Source organism: Bubalus bubalis, chromosome 22, assembly GCF_019923935.1.
Source record: "Bubalus bubalis isolate 160015118507 breed Murrah chromosome 22, NDDB_SH_1, whole genome shotgun sequence".
Lineage (NCBI taxonomy): Eukaryota > Metazoa > Chordata > Mammalia > Artiodactyla > Bovidae > Bubalus > Bubalus bubalis.
Window position 1 is genome coordinate 17,411,690 of NC_059178.1, and position 20,882 is coordinate 17,432,571.

The window sequence follows — 20,882 nt, forward strand, 5'->3', positions numbered from 1 at the left end:
GCTGGTAAAGAATCTGCCTGCCAATGCAGAAGACTTGGGTTTTATCCCTGGGTTGGGAAGATCCGCAACCCACTCTAATATCCTTGCCTGGAAAATTTCATGGACAGTGGAGCCTGGTGGCCTACAGTCCATGAGGTCGCAAAGAGTTGAATATGACTGAGCTCGCATGCATGCTAGCATGCATGTAAATTGAGCATTTTTTTGGATACTTCTGTACTTTTAACTCAGTAATGATCTCTTGTTTTCCTAATGCTACTTTTTTATTTTCTAATAGAATATATGAAGCAACTTTCCTTGGCATGCAAGGAACTTTCCTTCTTCCTTAGAATTTAAATTAACCTTCTGTGTCCTGGTCTTAAAAGCTCATTTGAAAAAGATAGCAAGTTCCGTTGGCCGGTGAGGCCTCTGTGGGGCAGGGCACATCAGAGTCACTGCCGGTCATCAGCACACGTGCGATGTAACACTGCTTTCCAATTTGAAAGCCATAATTTAGAATTAAGGGTTAGCAGATGTGGGAGACTTGTCACCAATAGAATGGTGTGCTTCCATTCTGTTCTGAAAGTCACATTAATATAGTTGGGGGTTTCTTTGAAAATGTAACTAGCTTGTTTAAAGCATAGTAACTGCTGGAACCACTAAATGATAGCTTCCTCTTAGGGTTTTATTTTGACAGAACATTCTATCTCAGCTGCAATGCTGAGGGTACATTCTATCTCAGCTGCAATGGCTGAGGAGACCCTGGTCTTTGTTTTGCTCCTATTTCACTTGTCTCTGTGGGGAAAGGGAAGGTAGGAGGTGAGGAGAGCACTGTGACTATGGAGAGGTGGAGCAGTAGGTGTGTGCCTGTGTGTTCATGTGTGGGGGCTCCTCTCTGCCGCTCCAGATCTGGATGCTGTTCTAAATTGTCAGGCTCTCAAGCGGGGTGTATGTTCCCCAAGGAGGAAACTGGGCTGCAAGAGAAACATAATAATACTTTAATTTACATTTTTATCTGAAAAATAAAAACCATGTTAAGCAGTCTAATGCTTAATATAAGGAGCAATGGTGGATGATGCCCATATTTGGGCTGCATATCAGATAATGTGTCACCTGTCACAGTTGGGCATGAGGTCCCTGGGAAAAGAGGAGACCACATGCATTCAAGGGACTGATGGCATCCCATCAGTTTATTCCCTTCGGGTGTTGTCAGGTCTTGTACATGGTTAAATTTAGAAAATTAAGATCTTTAATCAATTAAAAAAGTTTTTCACAAAAAATAAAAATACTTTGTAATGAGACCAAGAATATCAGTGAAATATGTCATATACCACATAGAGTTTCATTGGTTACCTTGCAGCAAACTTGCAGCAGTATAAAGACGTTGCTATTTTCAAAGATGAATCTGGCAATTTTCTTTACTTTGAGAGAAGGATTCTAAATATTTTCACCTTCTTGGTGCTGTCAATAGGCTGTCTATAATGTTACCTTGCAATTGTTAAAAAACAAAAAAAGCCCTTAATGCCCCTTTAGGGCAAAATGGGCAAGAAAGTAACTGCTTTTAGAAGCCAACTCATCTTATGGAGACAGCAATTTTTGAAATTGATTGGTAATGTTTTCAGAGATCTGAGCTCATTAAAAAATGCAATGCCTTTTGATATGCAAGACCATCTGACTGTTAATAAAGGAAGTTGGTTAGTCTAATTTCAACAACAACAACAAAAACCTTTGCTTAGCTGATGGATGGGATTGAAAAAAACAGTGCTATGATTCAAACAAAATGATGCACTTTCTCCTTTTGGATCTATGTTTATATGAAATACCATTTTAACCTATAACATCTACTGTCAAGTATTGAAACAAACTGAATTTGAAATGAAATCTTCAAATTGCTTAGTCACAAGTGTTAAAACCCAAGATTTTCAAAAAGAAGTATTCAAATGCAATCACTTGGTTCTCTCTGAAACATTATTAAAAATATTAAAATTAGTATAAAATTTTGATGACAGAAAATATTTTTGTTTCACTAATAATACAGTTAAATGAAATTTCCATTTATTTTGAGAATATTATTTATTTCAGCTTTGTCTCAACTTTTCAAATTTACATTTTAAAACTGCACATATGTATTTACATGAGGATAATGTTCAGAATTATTTTACTGATATCACCTCATGATCAAAAATTTGAACTGCTTACAAAGTTTTCCTTTGTTTTTCTAGGCTCCCGAAGACTTTATTTACTGAGTATTTAATCCTAGAGGAATTTAACTTTCTATGAATCCATAGCTTAAGAAGTCATTAAAGCTTCCTGAAGACAGCATGTGTTCTTCTTTGTACCCCTCATAATGAAGAGAACTATAGTTCCTTTCTCATAGTAGATGTTTGATTAATATTTCCTGTTGGATTGTTTCAGCTTCTAAGCCCTAGAAACCAAAGCCTAACATCATTAATCTGCATATTCCCTAGAGCACCTTGAATTGAATTGCATGCAGTTCCAAGACAGTCACAAGAGTGTTTCATTCATGGAGAGCCTCTGGAGTGGGATTTGATGCTGATCTCCATGTTTTGGAAAGGCAGTTCTGAGGTCCTTGTTCCTAGGTTTTCAGAATCCTTGACTTTTCTGACCATGGGGTTAAAATGCCAGTCCTTTCATGAGCCTGGGTTTTGGACAAACCACCTGCAGTTTTAGACAGATAAAGGCGGTGGTGACTAGCCTCCAGAGAGAGACTAAGCCAAGCAAGAACACTGCCTGGTTGCTCAGAGAATCTCTAAGAAAGGGACCCAGGACTTTAGCAGGCCTGAGAAAGCCTGATGAAAGGAATGAGCTCAGAGATCAGAAAACAAGAAATAGGGTCAACTATATCAACCTCAAAGTGAACTGAGCTTATTATTAGTAGGAATTGCCCAGGATGAATCTACAGAAGAATTTTAAGTCCGGGAGTTTTTCTGAGAGTGATACTTAATAGAGTCAGAGTGGCTTGGTGAGGAGTGAACTGAGAGGCGGCACTCATTAGCTGAGGAATACTAGAGCCATTTAGCCTGACTCTGTGTTCAATCAACTTTGGTTTTTGTATGTTGCATGCGGCTCAAGCCCCAGCAGACTGACTAGACAACGTGAGAGGCTGGATAGAAGTGCAGTTAATGCCAAAAAGTTTGACGCTACATCTGTTGAGTCTCACAGCATGCCAGGTGGTCACGCGGCGGGGGTAGCTGCAACCTCTCAAAGGGCTCTTTATTTCTCTTTTCTTTCCTCTCAAATGTGGCATAGCAGTATTCTTAACTGTAAATACCATCACTTATATAATACTTCAGCTATTGTAGTTACGTGTTCATAAGTGATCATGAGAGACTTTCTTTCTCTCTTGTAAGTTTTGAAAAAGAAAATAGAAAAACAAGGAAGAACAAAGAATAATGTAACAGACATGATCTTATGAAAATTTTCACATTTTTAATATTGAGGCTTGGATAAAATAAATCCTTATTGACTATGCTAGAACTTTAAGCATTACATCAAATGGTTGGTATTCATGTTTTGTTTTCTATTTGGTCTTAATAATTGCATTTGAGTTTACTTAAAACTCAGACTTTTGTTTACAATCTGATAGAAAACATATTGACCAGGACATTAGGAGAATGAAGTGCTCATCTTGATTTTTCACCCCTCAGTACTGTGTGCCTTCAGACAAATCTCTCAATTCCTTGGCAGGACATTTACTTCGGAATAAATATGATTCTGTAAAAATAGCTATATACCTCCAAGTCTTCTCTGTTCTAGGTAAAATGTCCTCAATTCCGTCATCTATGTGCATATGAAATTAATTCTAAACTATATTCCATTTTGATTACCCTCCACTGGAGATTTAATCATCTGACAAATCTCACCTTAAATTTTGTTGCCCAGGATGGAACTGATTTTCCAAGTATGAAGTGATGAATGCGTATGGCACTACTCTTAATGTGAACTACATAAAAACAAACAACCAAAAAGCCTCCTTTTTTTTTTTTCCCAGCAACATCACATGGTTGGTTCACATTAAATGGAAGCTCAATTAACTCTCTTAAACACTTTCATAAGTTTGGCCACCAAACTTGGCCATTGCTACATGGAATTGGTTTTTGAGCTTAAATGCAAGTCTTCTATTTAAATCTGCAAAATTTAATTTTACTGGTTTTAATCTATTGTGAAAGTCTGGAATCTTATTTTTGTTTTCTCAGAGAGGGCCCAGGTTTGTGAAGTTTCCAGAGAATCTGAATACCCACATGTCAACTTTTGCTTTAACCCCTTCTGAGCATGATTCGTGTGACTCAAATGCATGCTACTGTTTTTCTCTTTATTGAAGTTTCTCAAGAAAAGATGTCAATTTATACAACAAAATATCCCTAAATTCTTCATAAAACCAGCAAACAATTTATACCCATTGCTTTAGACTTTCACATATGTTTGTGTCTGGTTAGTAAATGAAGGGTGTACCACAGAAACAATAACTTTGCATAGCCCACAGGTGTATGCCCAACTCTATTATTTCTGCCAGAAAGGATATTGCATCTCATGTTGGAGAGGGAAAAGAGAAGTCTTACATTTTTCTTTTATCCAGAGGCAATTCTCCAGCCCTAGTGGGAAAAGAAAAGACAAAAACAAAACAAAACAATGCTAGCTGTGGTTCCAGGGCTTTCCAGTTTCTGCTGGAATTCATTCAAATGAAGTCCTCTCCCTAAAAGCCAAAAAGGACTCGCATTTCAGTGTTAATCTTTCTGGTCCCTGTACATTGCTTATGTCTCTCTGATGGCACTTCACAAAGTGTGTCCTGTTTTAAGATGATGGGATTACTCTGCACTTATCTCTTCTTTTAAATTGTTTTTTTGTAAGACACGAGGACCATATCTTAGCCATTCTTATTTATTCTTAGAACAAACAGGGACTGAGCCCACTCTGTGCCAAGTGCTGTGCTGGGCACTCAGTTCCAGCTCCCTTAGGTGAGGTCCTAGCACAGAGCTCAGCTCACTTACTTGAAATGGACAATCCATGTGCTCCAACCTAAACCAACACTTACCATCTATTTTGTAAAATCTGTGTGTAAAATAGAAAAGGACTCATTGAAGGGGATCCAAATCACTGTAAATTAAACTAGATCATCACATATTTCAGCTGTTCACTGCTCTCCTCAGAGCACCATTAGCTGTTGGAGTATCCAAGCTACGATCAAAAGCACTGAAGTGCTATGAAATACAGGCTGAACTCCAAACCACCTCATAGGAGAAGTGAAGCTTCGATGAAAGAAACAAGTTTAGAATTTATTAAGTGCCATTAAGAAAACAAGCTTGAACATTTGAGTCCACTGATTAATGAAAACTATGGTCCCTTGGAAAAAGGAGACAAGTACATGTTATATATTGATTATGTAACACCAGAAATGAGAGTGACAGAGACAGAGGATGGGTGGGGAGATGAAAGGTCTTCTCATGGCTGAACATCTGGATCAGAATTATAATGGTTTATTGTGGGGGAGTGGTCATATGCTCTCTTGGCAAATTATCTATACATTTAAGTTCTGAGCACTAAATCAATAGGTTGGGTTTGTTGTTATTATCACTTTTTTTTTTTTTTCCAAATAAAAGCTTGGATAGACACAAGGCAGCAAATATTTCTTCCTCAATTTAAGATTTGACAATTTAACAGGAAAACACTCATTCATCATCTTTTCCTTTGAGAGACCATAAATTATTGGCTCATATACCATGTGGCTTGGATTCTAGGAAAAGTTAGTGTAAACAAACCCAAGTTACAATGCGTGGAGTAAGAGAGTGAGTCATAAACAAAACACAGACATATGCTCTCATATAAATAAGGGCCTGGATCATCAGCTTCCCAAAGTCTGCTTCTCATTAATTACACAACAAAATGAACTTTCCATATGTAAAGCCCAAATCACTTAACTCTAGCAACTTGCACAAGACAAAGACCAGGATTGTACCTAAAAGGCACTGACAAAAAACTGAATTTCAAAATAATGAAAGTCCTCTCAAAATATCTTCAGGTATTGGAGGGCAAGAAAATCCCTTGGAGGAGTGTTTCTGAGCACTGAAACTATTCCCAACAACCCAGGAACACTGCTTGAGGCTGGTCTGATCCCCTGCTGAATTTAAAGGTAGTATCAGGCATACTCTCTTTTGTTCTGAGCTCTGTCATCTTTATGGGGCAAGCCCTGGGTCCAGGCCACACAGGGTGTTCACAGACATCGCTGGGAACACTGAAGAGTTGAAATTCCCTCCGTCAGTACCTTCTCACTGTCCTTTGAAATTGCCCATTGGTAGCACAGATTCATGTTTCCTTATTGTTGTATGAAGGCTATCTGGTTTCTCTTAATTTAAAGAAATTTCAAGGAAACACAGAAAAATTCCTAGGGAAGAGGATTCTTGAACAGGTGAGGAACTCTGAGAGAGATGGTAAGCAGCTAAGTTCTCTCCTTGTGTCTCTTTGAAAAGTAGACCTCATAAAGCAAACTAACAACATTACTTACAAGGGACATTAAAATAACAGATGTCACATTTTAGGAGTCTTTGGTGGGGAAGAGAGGAGAAAAAGAAATTTTATTCTTTGCTGGGGATGTAGTGGGGTGTATGTATGTTTTTTTTTTTTAAATCATTAATTTACTCAATGATTGTTTTCGTAGCATTTACTCTTTGAGTCATACCATAGACCATAAAAGGTAAGTGGACTGTATCACCTCTGCTCTCATATGAAACTATAGGAAAGGGGGAGAAACTAACATTTCTGGAGAACCCCCAGTGCAGTCTGCAGTATTTCACATATTTCCTCATTTAATTGTGATCACAACCAAGTGAAGACATTAATATCTCTATTGTACAGAGATGAAAACTGAGACCTAAGAGATTAAATAATTGCTCCAAAGGACACATAAGTCATGGATTCACGGATTCAAGCAAGGGCTGCCCTATTTCAAAGTGAGTTTCATACCATATTTCCTTACTAAGAAAGCAAAGAAGACAAGGAATGGGACCAGGAGAAATCCTGGGTTTCCCTGGTTTTCCCAATTTCAAAGGGCTTTTCCAGCCCCCAAATCTCACAGTTAAATAACACAGGTATTACTGTGTTCTAGACCACAAGTAGATCAAGTAAAACAAGTAGATTGCCTGTTCTACTTCTGCTAGACTAGGTCTTCTTCACATTGCTTTGACCCTGTTGCTGTCTCAAGGTCACCTGCCTTTAAGGGTTCTGTATAGGGAGCCAGACAGCCAATATAACGAGTGAGGCTGCCCAGGATCATGAAAGAAGATGGGGGTAAATAGAGGAGGACATGGGAAAATAATGAGAATATGGCCCATCCAATGGGACAAATGTTATTCTGTATCAACTATTGTCGTCAGGTAGGAATCTGAGTCCAAATTTATCAGATAATCTGGTTTCCAAAAAGCCAGAACTCTGATTATTATGTAAACCTGATGTTGAAAATCTACAAATTAACTTTTTAAAAAATGTATAAACCTGTGTAGGTCAATTGAAATACAACTGCAGACAGCTATTGGCCCATGACTTTATTTTGCTATCATTGTCCTTCAGAAGAATCACCATGACTCATTCTAGAATTTCAGGGACTCTAGGTTCTGACCCCAAACCTTTCTTCCAGCCTTATCTGTCATTATTTCCACATACACGTCTGTCTTAGAGATGCTGTAAACCTGTCTTTTCTGCTTCTGTCTACTTATTTAATTTGATCCATCCTTCGAGGGCCATCTCAACTCTTCTCTCCCCAGATTATCTCAGTGTCCTCCAAACTCCCTTAGTGCCATTCAACTGGAAACTAATGATTTATTAGTTGCTAAATGATAGCTCTGTTAGTATCTGAGACTGTTCTTCAATCTATTAATTTAAAAATATTATTTGGCCATTTCATGTTTTAGAGTCAGGTCTTCCCAAATAGTGTGAACGTTTCCCTAGGGCAAGGGCCAGTATTCACTTGTATGTATCATTGTGGCAGGTACTTAAAAAATATTTGACAATTTGTAACAAAACCTTCTAGAAGTTTCAGTAAGATGCGCTTAATATGAAGCCCTTAACAGGTGGCATTAAGTAAGAGTATTTGGAGGAGGTAGTGAGAATAAAGGGGCTTCCCATGTGGTGCTAGTGGTAAAGAACCCACCGGCCAATTCAAGAGACATAAGAGACTCAGGTTCAATCCCAGTGTTGTGAAGATGCCCTGCAGGAGGGCACGACAACCCACTCTAGTATTCTTGCCTAGAGAATCCCCATGGACAAAGGAGCCTGGTGGGCTGCAGTCCAGAGTCAGACACGACTGAAGCAACTGAGCACGCATGCATGCAGTGAGGATAAAACTTCTAAAGATAGTTAATGGGTGTTATGATCTGAGTCATAACATGACTAAATTATGACTTACATGATTAAATCATAGCATGACATGACTTCATTTTTGACATGAGAGGGGTCATAAGACAGTAATATATTGTTTTGAGTATGTGATTGGTGTTTTTATCTGCTATTTCATTTCTTTCTCACCACTGCCAAAAAAGCAGAAATTATTTTTCCTATCTCACTGATGAGGAAACTGAGACTCAGAAGTCTTAGACTGTTACTCACCTAAGGAAATTAAGTGCTGCAGGCTATGCAATAACACTGGTCCTTGAATTTCAAATCCAGTTTTAACTTTACATCTGTGTGGTAGCCAGAAAGAGTCCAGGTTTCCTAATTTCTAGCAGGTAATATTTGTAATTCAGTTCACTTCTCTGGGCTCAATTTCCTCAGCTGCAACATGAAGGGGTTTGCAGAAATCCCTTCTAGTCTATTCTAAACCAGTCTTGTCAATTCCAGTATAAGTAGGAGAAGGAATCCCCCTGGGAGGTGCTCTGGGATTATCACAATGACTCTCAAAGGTAGAGTGAAGTGGGCAGCGGGTGAGTTATACCTCTCTCTATGTCTGTCTGTCTCTTTCTCTGTCACACCTGTTTATTCTCTCTAAACCTCTTTCTTCAGTCTCTTAGACTGACTTACAGTCTGCCTGGACCACTAAAGATCATTCTTAATGGCAGTCATTTCATAGTTCTTCCACGCTGCCTGAGGCCATTTCCGCAGCAATAAGCAGGAAAGACCCTGTCCCCCTTCACAGCTGGGCTCAGCATGCCAACTTCACTGGGACCAAGAAGTTTTTCAAAAACTCTCCATTAATTACAGGAAACCAAAAGCACTGTCCCCCCCTTCTCATTAACACAATTGCTTTCAGTGGCCACTAAATTATCTCACCACCATTAAACTAACAATCTAATTAGACTTCTGGAAATGGAAAGAGCCAATGAATAAGGCAGGCGTGTCACTTTCATCTCAAAACTGATCGTAAAATATTTGTGCCCTTTTGTTCTCGGCCACATAAAATCTGCCCTGAAAGACTGTCCTTTCATTCTCTCCTGTTTATAAAGAGGAGTTTGAATATTTGATATAAAATGAGTATCTTAATAGAAATCACTTCACGTGTGGGAGGTTTTCTTTCCCGCATTTCTGAGCGTGGGATCATTATTACAAAGATCGCACCTGACTCCCCCGGTGTGTGATGCCTCACAGCCGAAACCCCCACTGGGCTTCGATGAAGGTGTGAATGATACTATCACTAGGAAGATGATAAAATGTATTATTATCATTATTCTGTTTTTAAGAGGGTCTGATTGTGGCAAGAGGTGGTTGGGAGTGTAATCTGTACAAAGCATTCGGAGAAGATAAATTGAGTTAAACTTCTCACAGGCATTGCACTTTCCAACCTGACATTAAACCCTCTGTCTTTCCTGAAATTTCAGCTCTGGAGAGAGCAAAATTAGTTAAATCCAGTCCAGGCATGTTTACTGAGTATCTACTATGTAACCCAGCTCTGCAGGAGGTTCTTGACACCCAAATATGATTAAATGTTGCTTAATAGCAGTGTTCCTGGATCTTTTTTCTCTTGTTTTCATCCCATTTAGCCCAAGGTTCTGGAAATTCATGGGTTACTCAATACTCATTGAATGGAACAAATCTTAAATAGGAAATGGTTGCTGCCCTCCAGAAATCAATACTTCGGGCAGAATTCAAGAATGGTATATATAAAATAATTAAGTACGCATCAGCATAGGCCAGTGTAAGCTCCAGCTTTCCACTGAGAAGTTCACCCTGAAAACCCCAAAGAATTTCTGAGTAAAGGAATACATTTATGTGTACAAGTTCCTTCTCCTCTGCATAAGCACATACCCATTTACCAAATATACCATGCCATTTAGGCTGGTTTTTTTCTTTAACTTGAAAACAATCTTCCCTGGAGGATATCCTGGTGGACTAGCCAGAAGCTGGTCTGCTACTACTAAAGATTCTAGAGGCCCCAGAAGTCCCTCTCAGGTTGCTCCTTTTGCAGAACAGTCTCAGGATGATTTGCTGTTTCTGGGGCTGACATGGAAAATAAAAGCAAATCAATGCCTCTCAACTCTAGTAAATATCATGCTAGAGTATGTGTTTTTGTGCAACAGATGGTCTTGTGCAGGAGACAGTTGTCCAATTCATTTTGACTAATATTTAATGATTAGCTATTGTTCGCCCATGCCACCTCAGAGCTAGATACTGGGGTTTCAGAGTTGAATGAGGAGTACTGGGTTTGGGCTCCCTGCAGCATACAGCAAATTCCCACTGGCTATTGGATTTACATATGGGAATGTATATGTTTCCATGGTACTCACTCAATTCATTGGTCCACCCCTCGCCTTCCCCGACTATGTCCACAAGTCTGTTCACTGTGCCTGCGTCTCCACTGCTGCCCTGCAAATAGGTTCATCAGTACCATCTTTCTAGATTCCACATGTATGTGGTGGGGTGAGGTGGGAGATAGGAGGAAGGTTCAGAGGGAGGGGACACATGTATACCTATGGCTGATTCATGTTGATGTATGGTAGAAATTAGCACAATATCGTTAAAGAGATTATCCTCCAATTAAAAATAAGTTTTAAAAAAGTCGAATAAGGTCTGACAATAGGGCAGTGGACAGTGCAGCATGGAACACAGACACCACATTAAATGTAGGGATCAATGATCAATAGGTTTGTAGGGAGCCATGGGGCACAGAAGATGTGGTGTCTCATGTGCGGTGATTCTCAAAGTGGGTGTAAGGGAAGCCTTCTTAGATTTGAAGACACTTACGATGAGTCTTGAAGAATAATCATGAATTCAATATCCAAACAGCTTGAAGAGTGGGTGAAGGAGATAGGAACATTCCAGGGTGGAAAACAGGTAATAGCAATAACAGTTTCTAACAGTAACAATAGTAGCAGCGACAATAAGACTTATTTGCTGAACTCTTCCTATGTGTCAGGCACTCTGCTAAGATTTGCTTAAGGCTTACTTCATTTATTCCTCACCATAATCCTTTATGCTGGGTACCATGATTTTCCCCATCCACAGATGTGAACACTGTTTTAGTGGAGTACTGAGCTTCCAACGCAGGCAATCAGAAGCAAGAACACATGCGTTCAGCTAGAGCGTTGCACAGCCCACAAGTGGTGTCAAGAAAAATGAGCCAAAACTTAGAAACAAGGTAAATGGAAGGGTGCATGTCCTTTTGGAGTCTTAGTGTCATTTCACAGGCCTGCCCAAGGATTATTAATTATCCAGGGAAATGTACCCTTATTGAATTCACTATCCACTGCTGATTAAAGGCTCAGATTCTGCCAGGTAATATATTAACTTGTAGACTTTTGCCCAGAAAATATGCAAATTATTTCTTTCCAGTAGAAATATAAGCCCAGAGATTATGGTTTTATTGCCCATTAGGACATTCACTGAGCAATCTTGCTGAGGATTCTTTCTCCAATGCCTACATTCCTGCAATGTCATTTTCTATTTCTAATTCTTTCTGGACCAGTTTTATCACCATGTTGGTTTCCTCATTAAAGAGCTGAATGAATCTTTGACATGAGTTTTTAGTTTTTTGAAAAGTACACTCTGACAGTGGGGATTCCAAAGGAGTTTGGGGCTGGCTGACATTTTCAGGCAAATGGGGTTGGAGCAGAAGGCAGGGGCTAGATTCTGGAGAATCTGATGCTTCTTGGGGATGTTTACAGCCGTGTTGTTCAATCGCTAAGCTGTGTCCAACTCTTTGTGACCCCGTAGACTGCAGCATTCCAGGCATCCCTGTCCTTCACTATTTCCCGGAGTTTGCTCAAACTCGTGCCCATTGAGTTGGACAGCTTTGGCCATAGCAAGAACCCAGCTTTTCTAGGATGTCCAGTTTAGAGCCAAAGGGAAGGGGCTCTTTTAGGGCTTTGTGTTCAGTAGAGCTTGCTGGCAAACAGAGTCTGTTTGCTACTGAGCTCATTCTGAGCTACTTCAACATCTGTGGGTAGGTAGCCCTTTAGAAAATTTGAGTGATATGTTTTTTAAATAAAGCTTTATTTTCTCTAGATCTTTTTGAACTTTTTCTCCTGTATATTTTAAGTGATTAATCTGGACTTAGAGAAATTTATTTTACAATTTGATGACTTCTTTGGTTTGTATACTTATGGCTCTTAGATGTTCCAAATCCTATCAACTTGCACATATATTTGCTCTATTTTGGTTCTTTTTGAAGGACAAGACTTTTGGCTGACTTGACCTGTTATTTTGATCAGGAGCTTCAGATCATGATTCCCCATATGACAAAAAACAAATACATTACTTTACAATTCTGAAGTTCCTGTTCATTGCTTCTTGCATTTGCACCTGGATATTATTTCATCCTTTTGCTTTTAGAAGCAAAATGTCTAAACATTTGATAGACTTATGAAATTTAAATATTTTCACTTACTCTGATAGTTCTAAACAAGACATATCATGCAGTTTGAGAGAGTAGTTTATTAGCCTTGATACAAAACAGATACAAACTATAAACTAAGAGCTATGCTCTCTCCATTGCCCCTCTGTCATCTCTAACAAGACTATACCTTGAACAGGTGAGATTTGGTGACAGCAACCTTGATACATGTCTTTTTTCCTATTTGAATTTAAAATGAGAGATTATCAGTGTGTGTGAGAGAGAGAGAGAGAGAGAGAACAAGAAAGGAACGGCTGCCTATTTGCTTGTTTTTCCATCACTACTACTCTGGACTCTTGGTGTAGAAACCAAAGAAATTTATTTTCTTGGTGTTTTATGAAGTGCCTACAAACTTTGTAATTTACTTAATAACATAGTCTTATCCTAAATACAAAGTGTGGGGGCATGTTTCAGTAGTGAAATCCTGTACTCTCTGCACATCCCATAATCTCCTTGAGAAATCAGTTCAGTGTGTAGAGGATCAGAAAAATCAGGCTAACTTATTCAGGTGCACATTATCTGGTGTGGTTATTCAATCACTATTGGAACAGGGCAATAGAAGTTATTTCAAATTATACATCATTTCGAACAAACTTTATTGAAGCTTTCACTGCATTAGCCCTAATTACTCACAATAATGATGCAGTGCTGCCTTGAACCAGACCTCCTGTGCTGTGCCAGGGGACTGCAGCTGATCAATGGCTATTGAGCAGTTTGATCACGAAAGCTGACCTGCTTGAGCACAAGAGGCACCCACTGCTTTCCCTCCCTCCCAGAAGGTCACAGACTGACTTGTTCTCAGTCTGGCCACCCTCTCTTACAGCTCCTTTTCTGCCTCCTCCTCCAAATCAATAACTTCATAAGCAGCACGACTACCAGACTTGGAGAAGCTAAAAAAAAAAAATTCCCTTAAACAAATAAAAATATACACATACACACACCTACCAGCTAGAAAAGACATATTTTTAAGCCTCTGACCTACATTCATTTCTTCCATTTCATGTTTATAAAATGAAGTGGGAAATGTTCCTTTTTCTCTTTCACCAAAGACCACCTGTCTAAAAAAAATACCATTAGGACTATAGACTGGTAAATTATTTGGCAAGTATTTACCAACAGCCTACCACATGTCTGTCAAATGTTTCCCATTTGCTTGTTAAGCAGTTCCAATATCAAACATGTTTTTCTCAGATGTCTCCCATGTTATTTGGTATTGAATACGTATACAGCTATTCCCTTGTAATCATTCATTTCACTCAGTGATTATTTCAGCACCTACTATGTGTCAGGGACTGTACTAGATACCTTAAAGTACATGGAATTCCAAGTTAATTGAATTATTTTAGCATTTTAAAAATCTCAATAGGGAATTCCCTGGCAGTCCAGTGGTTAGGACCCTGTACTTCCACTGCAGAGGGGATGGGTTCCTTCTCTGGTTGGGGATACCTCATGCCACGTGGTCAAAAAAATACCTCAATAAATGATTTCTTAAATTAATTATGCTTTATAAGCAACTTAATTTTACTCTTCTTTCCTTTTCCTTCTCTGCACTTGTCTGGTTTTTCAAAATCATTCCATAGAAATGATGACCTATTGGAAAATAAGTTGATTTCTGTATACAGCCAGAAGTAATTTCTAAATTACCTTATTTATAGTGAAAGATGGTACTCTAAAGAAAACATTAAAGTGAGTTTTCTCATCGCACCCCACTCCAGTACTCTTGCCTGGGAAATCCCATGGATGGAGGAGCCTGGAAGGCTGCAGTCCATGGGCTCGCTGAGGGTCGGACACGACTGAGTGACTTCACTTTCACTTTTCACTTTCATGCACTGGAGAAGGAAATGGCAACCCACTCCAGTGTTCTTGCCTGGAGAATCCCAGGGACAGGGGAGCCTGGTGGGCTGCCATCTATGGGGTCACACAGAGTCGGACATGAATGAAGCGACTTAGCAGGAGCAGCAGCAGCAGTGTACAAGCACCGAACTGAATGAAATCAAACCCAGAAACTATTTATTAACTGCCTTCTGTATACTTGATTTTGGTTAAAGCATCCAATTATGAGTTTAACTCACTGTTCTCTAAAAAAATTAGAAGTCCATAATTAGGGAGAAAGAAGTCTGCCTCTGCTACTGTTGGGCCTATGACAGAAATGAGATTCTACTGGAAATCAGGCAGTAAATCAAGAAATTTGAATTCTAATCCAACTGCATGACCTCAGGCAAATTTCTGAATCTTGGAAGCATCAATGTCTTCACATGTGAAATGGGGCACTGGGCATGAGCCCAGGTTGTGCACCCCTAACTCTCTTAGATTTATGGGAAGACATTTGTCTGTGGGGAGTGGAATCTCAGGAAGGTCTGGTCTCCAGCACCTGCAGTAGGTCTTTAGCTTGTTTTCCCGTAAAGTTCCACTCAGCAGCCTAAGACCCGGAAATGGACCAAATCTGTGAAATTCTCGTGAGGCTCTCCTTTGAGCACTGCCAAAAATAAACAGCCTATTCCTGTATCCTGAAACAGGAGGGCTTTGGCTCAGTTCTTATTACCAGAAAGGCGGGTTTAAAAGTTTAATATCCACCTGTTTCTATGCCCGTTTGGCATATTTGTAAATTATTGAATGCAAATAGAGGAGGCGAGCCTGTAGAAGCTTGGGATCCCAAGAATGCATTCTCTCACTCAGCATGGAAAGAGTTCAGGAAAGGAAAACAGGGGATCACCTGTCTTTTGCCTCTGGGAAATACCTATTCTTGGCAAGCAAAGGCGGAAACACACAGGCTAATTTAAGGGAGGTGTCCAGAGCTTAACTGACAGAGTTCAATAAGCAGTTATCTGGATGGGTATGCATACTTTGGGCTTCCCAGGTGGCACTAGTGCTAAAGAAAACCCCTGCCAATGCAGGAGACGTAAGAGACATGGGTTCAGTCCCTGGGTTGGAGAGATCCCCTGGAGTGGAGCATGGCAACCCACTCCAGTATTCTTGCCTGGAGAATCACATGGACAGAGGAGCCTGGGGGGCTACAGTCCATGGGGTTGCAAAGAGTGGGACACAACTAAAGCAACTTAGCATGCACACACACACATGCAGACTCTGGCCCAAATCTTTTGCTCCAGCCAAGTGATGAATTCCTAGAGTTCCAGGCATGGCAGCATTGCCCACTTCTCTATCCACAGATGCCCTTCCACAAAGATACTGCAAGTCTCAGGGGCAGCTTCTTGCGCTTTTCTCTGTGATTCTCCCTACTAGAGGGACAGCTATTCTCATAGTTGGCATCCTTTACCTGGCATTTCCATCAAAAACTTTTCATTTCACACCTAGCAAGTGAAAGATGCTAATATTCTTGATCATATTGGAGAGATGATCCCATTTCTTCAAAGCAAGATTTCCCAAGTGGTGGTGAAGAGTACCATTTCCAAGAGATGTTAAGAACTATTCCCAGGAAAAAAAATAAGGTTGTGTGGTCAGGGAAGATGGTGAAATTCTGTGTCTCACCCTCCTGGAACTTCACGTGCACACTGGGCCAATTAAAGGCCTAGGAAAACCCTGCAGAAGGAAGCAGGTACAGAGTAGCATTCCTCACACTCATCTAAGTTTGCAAACATCTATCACAAAACACCTACTGATATTTTGTGAGACTCAACGTGGGAAATCATGCCAAATTCTTCTTTCTGTTATTTCAGTTGGCCTCCTTTCCTAATTACCAATGGTCTCAGTGAAAGAGGTGGGTATGGAGACAAGTTGAGTTCTCTGTTTAAAACAATCTGCTGAATTAGAGGGCTTTTCTGGTGGCTCAGATGTTAAAGAATCTACCTGCAATGCGGGAGACCTGGGTTTGATCCCTGGGTTGGGAAGATCCCCTGGAGGAGGGCATGGTAACCCACTCCAGTATTCTTGCCTGGAGGAAGATGGGTTTAGAGTGAATATCAATAATGAGTGTCTTCTTGGGCTTCTAATCATAATAGGCATTTCTAAATACTGCAATATGCCTAAGATTTACCAGTACATCAATTCAACACATTTTATGGAATGTGCCATCATTCTGTGTGCCATGAAGACAGAAGAATCTAAATCATGGGTTCTATCTCTAAGGTACATACAATTCTGTCATGAGAGAAAAGTTAAAGAGAAGCATTTCTTATGCAGTCCAAATGCATGACAGAGATGCTGGACGCTATTGGTATTCAGAGAAGGTGTGACTTACTTGCTGGGCCTTGAAGATCTGAAGGATGTGAATAGGAATTAAGTAAGGCTGTCCTCAAGAAAGGTGTTAAGCCAAGCGCAAGGTCTTCCTTCCTGGCAGTAGGGATGAGTCTGGCATACTGGGGTTGATACAGGAGATGATGCGTGAAGTAATGGAAGGCAGAGCATAAGGGATGTCTGAGTAAGGAGCTTGTATTTTATAAACTGCTAGTGAGGAGCCAGGTGGCTATTGAGGAATTCATGACATCATGAGGCAGAATGAATTGAGCCTCAGGGAAGCGCTGATTATTATCTCCTAACCCTGGTGAGCACAGGAGGTAGTGAAATGCAGCGGTCGAGAGCATGTTTTTTGGACCTTAGTTGGAATCTTGACTGTCTCAAAGTTCCCGGGGCAAATTTCCTTACCCTTAGCTTCCTCTTCTGGAATGAAGATGCACGTATTTGTTCCAGAGAGCTCTTTTATGAGTTACATGAGATGACACATATAAGGTCCTTTATGCCGAGGCTAGTAATTACGAAGGCTTCAGTGATTAATACTGTTACTCACTGGCCTCTGCTTCTAGGTTCTGAGATGATCTCCTTCCTTTCTTAGACCTTCTCCCACTTGAAAAATCCAGTGCTGAAACCTTGCCCCTGCTCAGCATCTGCAGGAGGTTGGCTGAGCACAAAAGTTTTACCTGTATTCAGCAGCACATTCCCAGAGGGCTTCGCCACGCCCACTTTCCCTGGGGCAAATCCAAAGCATCTGAAGTGCTCACCTGCATCCGACGTTGCTGCCGATGCAGCAAGGAGAGATAACACTGGGGCAGGTGGGATCGCAACACTGTCCACCGTGGCTGGCTTCTTCCTGGTCATCACGGTGGACGCTGAGCTCTCGTTCTTACCATGCATTGCCGTTTGGTCCACTTTTAAGTGGGGACTTGGTATCCCTAAAAAAACAATGACCCCAAAGCCTACAGTCACTTTAAAGAAACAGGAAGACAGACAACATAAAAATCTGAAAATGACCCAAGGTCACATCATCAAATGATCTGAACTTTGGCTGCAAGAATGACATTTTAGAATGTTTAAAGAAAAAAAAAAATGAATTAGAAGCATGACTGGTTTTGATTTTGTGGCTGTTAGTGGTGACAACATTTGGGTGGGCTACCTGGAAGTAGGGGTCAGGGCACAGGTCTAATGGAGTTATCCATCGTGTACACTTTACCTTCCATGGGTCAAGAAGCCTGTTTTTTACAGAGGTTGTGGTATACACAGCATGGAGGGGAGAAGTGCACCCCATCCTAGCGAGGCTTCTCATCTCAGTCAGCTGAGGAGACAAGACTAAATGAAAAGGAAAAACTGGGCAACAAGTGTGGGCAGGTCTGCATGTTATTCATTCTAGGTGCCTGGGAGGAAGGGGTTAGTGTGGGAAGAAGTGGGGAAAGGCTTCCCAGAGCAGCATGGTTGAAGGAAAGGCATTCTTAGTGCTTAGGAGAATGTCTCCTAAGTCATGGCTGGGGAATGAAGATGATTCAGGCAAGAAGTCAGTCTTCTGGAGGCAGAAGATGCCCTGTGGGGACTGTTGTATAAATAGTCATTAGATCAAGTGAGAGTTGTACTTGGGGGCCTTTGAGTGTCTGGTCATAATAGTCCCTTCTTTATGATGCTGAAAAGCCTGGGTAGGTTCTTATAAGGTGCCTGTGGATGGGCCTGGAAATTTACTACATGACACATTATAAGAACTATTCTGGAGCCTTGTTTCCTGGGCTCAAATCCAGGCCCTCTTACTTTTCAGCTGTGTGATCATGAGCAAGTTGCTTAACCTCTCCAAGCTTCAAGCTTCCTTAACTGTGCAGATGGGATGGAACCACATTCTCTCATAGGGGTGGTTTGGAGCGTCCATACGTCAATCAAAGTAAAGGGCTCAGAACAATGTCTGACACATAGTCCATGCTATGTGTTTCCTGTTATGATTACTGATTTCCTGTTATGATTATTGCTATTATTACTACTCTCACTATTATAACTTGCTCCACAGGTCAAACTAAAACCAGCCAGCAAAGCCTCAGTTCTCCTACCTGACATGACCAGGGATTTCTGGGGACCTTCTACATCCCTAACTGCAAAAAAAAAAAAAAAAGAAAATCACTCTCCAACTCATCTAAGCCTAAGTTCAGAGACTGGAGGTATCTGAATCCATGTCAAAAGGTCATCTACTCAGAATTTCTTTATTTGTAGGCTACAGACCACTGATAGCAACAACAAGAAGTGGCAAATAGCAACAACAACAACAACAAATAGCAATTGTTGACCTTTTTTCCCATCCAACCAACTTGAGTGACACTGGTCCCTCCTAGACTGTCAACGTACCTCCATAGTGAGATCTGCCTACTTGGGCCTTAACAGCAGCCCTGTGAAGCATGTAGTGTAGAGATTACTATTTTCTTAATTTTATAGAAGAGGTCAACACATTTCTGGGATGTTAAGAGATAACTGACTAAACTCATCCAGCTCTTATTGTCAGAGCTGGAAGTTTTCAAGTAGCCAGATGCTAAACTCAGGGGTCATCTTGGTGCACTGGCCATCTTCCAACATCTGCCCATGACCCCGCCTACCAATAGCATGCTTCACACTGAGGACACAGAGGCCCTGTATCACACCTGGAAAAGGCATCTGTAACCACCTAAGGAAGAAATACTGACATTTTCATTTACCTTCTACTACCTAGATAGCATATTCAAAAGCAGAGACATTACTTTGCCAACAAAGGTCCATTTAGTCAAGGCTACGGTTTTTCCAGTAGTCATGTATGGATGTGAGAGTTGGACTGTGAAGAAAGCTGAGCACCAAAGAATTGATGCTTTTGAACTGTGGTGTTGGAGAAGACTCTTAAGAGTCCCATGGACTGCAAGGAGATCCAACCAGTCCATTCTGAAGGAGATCAGTCCTGGGTGTTCTTTGGAAGGAATGATACTAAAGCTGAAACTCCAGTACTTTGGCCACCTCATGCGAAGAGTTGACTCATTGGAAAAGATTCTGATGCTGGGAGGGATTGGGGGCAGGAGGAAAAGGGGATGACAGAGGATGAGATGGCTGGATGGCATAACCGACTCGATGGATGTGAGTTTGAGTGAACTCCGGGAGTTGGTGATGGACAGGAGGCCTGGCGTGCTGCAATTCATGGGGTCACAAAGAGGCGGACACGACTGAACGACTGAACTGAACTGAACTGACCTTCCTCCTACTCTCCACCCCAAACCTCTGAAGCTTCCACTTGAGGAGCTGTAAATAACAATACCATTTTTGTTTTTTGATTTCATATTTCATAGAGTTTTGACAGTGGGGGTGCACAAACATCAAATTCTATGACAGAGAGACTGCAAGGCACAACCACCAAGAAATCAGGAAGTGCAACAATCAAGGAAATGACCCCTGGATGATGCCTGTTTGAAAATATGTAGGTGTGCAAGGGATAGGCAAGGTAAACACAGGCAATATATGTAAAATGCAAACAGAATCTTCTGCCAGGAGATACATCCAAATAGCTAACTGTGGTTATTCCAAGGAAGGAGAGCACAGGAAAGATTAGTGTGGGAGTTTTTACTTCTGCTCTTTAGCCTTCTTTAGTGTTAATACTTTTTAAACTACAAACATATTTTAAACTGTTTTTCCATTGAGAAAATACACATAGTTTAGAAAGACCCTAGTGATCTATCAGAGTATGGTCATCAGAGTACAGTGACTGATGCACTTTGACTGTGGATGGCTAACAAATCTAGCAATGGGAGAGAAAGCCTAAGTTAGGAGAATCCCCCACAGTGGTACCCTGCGCCACCCTGGCCCTGTTCCCGTCAAACGGGCGCAAGCATCCTTGGCACAGCACACCTCTGGAACTTTA

General features: G+C 40.7%; 1 protein-coding gene across 3 annotated transcripts in view; it reads right to left on the minus strand.

Annotated features, from left to right (window-relative positions):
- SETBP1 (SET binding protein 1) overlaps positions 1-20,882 on the minus strand; it is a 407,482-nt gene that overhangs the window by 11,208 nt on the left and 375,392 nt on the right. For 2 of the 3 annotated variants that reach the window (XM_025273714.3, XM_025273715.3), the window contains exons 5-6: positions 17,761-17,931; positions 4,557-4,589 (exon numbers count right to left, since the gene is read on the minus strand). In XM_025273714.3, coding sequence (XP_025129499.3) covers positions 4,557-4,589; positions 17,761-17,931 — 204 coding nt within the window. The remainder of the gene's footprint in view (positions 1-4,556; positions 4,590-17,760; positions 17,932-20,882) is intronic. The other variant, XM_025273717.3, reaches the window with a different exon arrangement.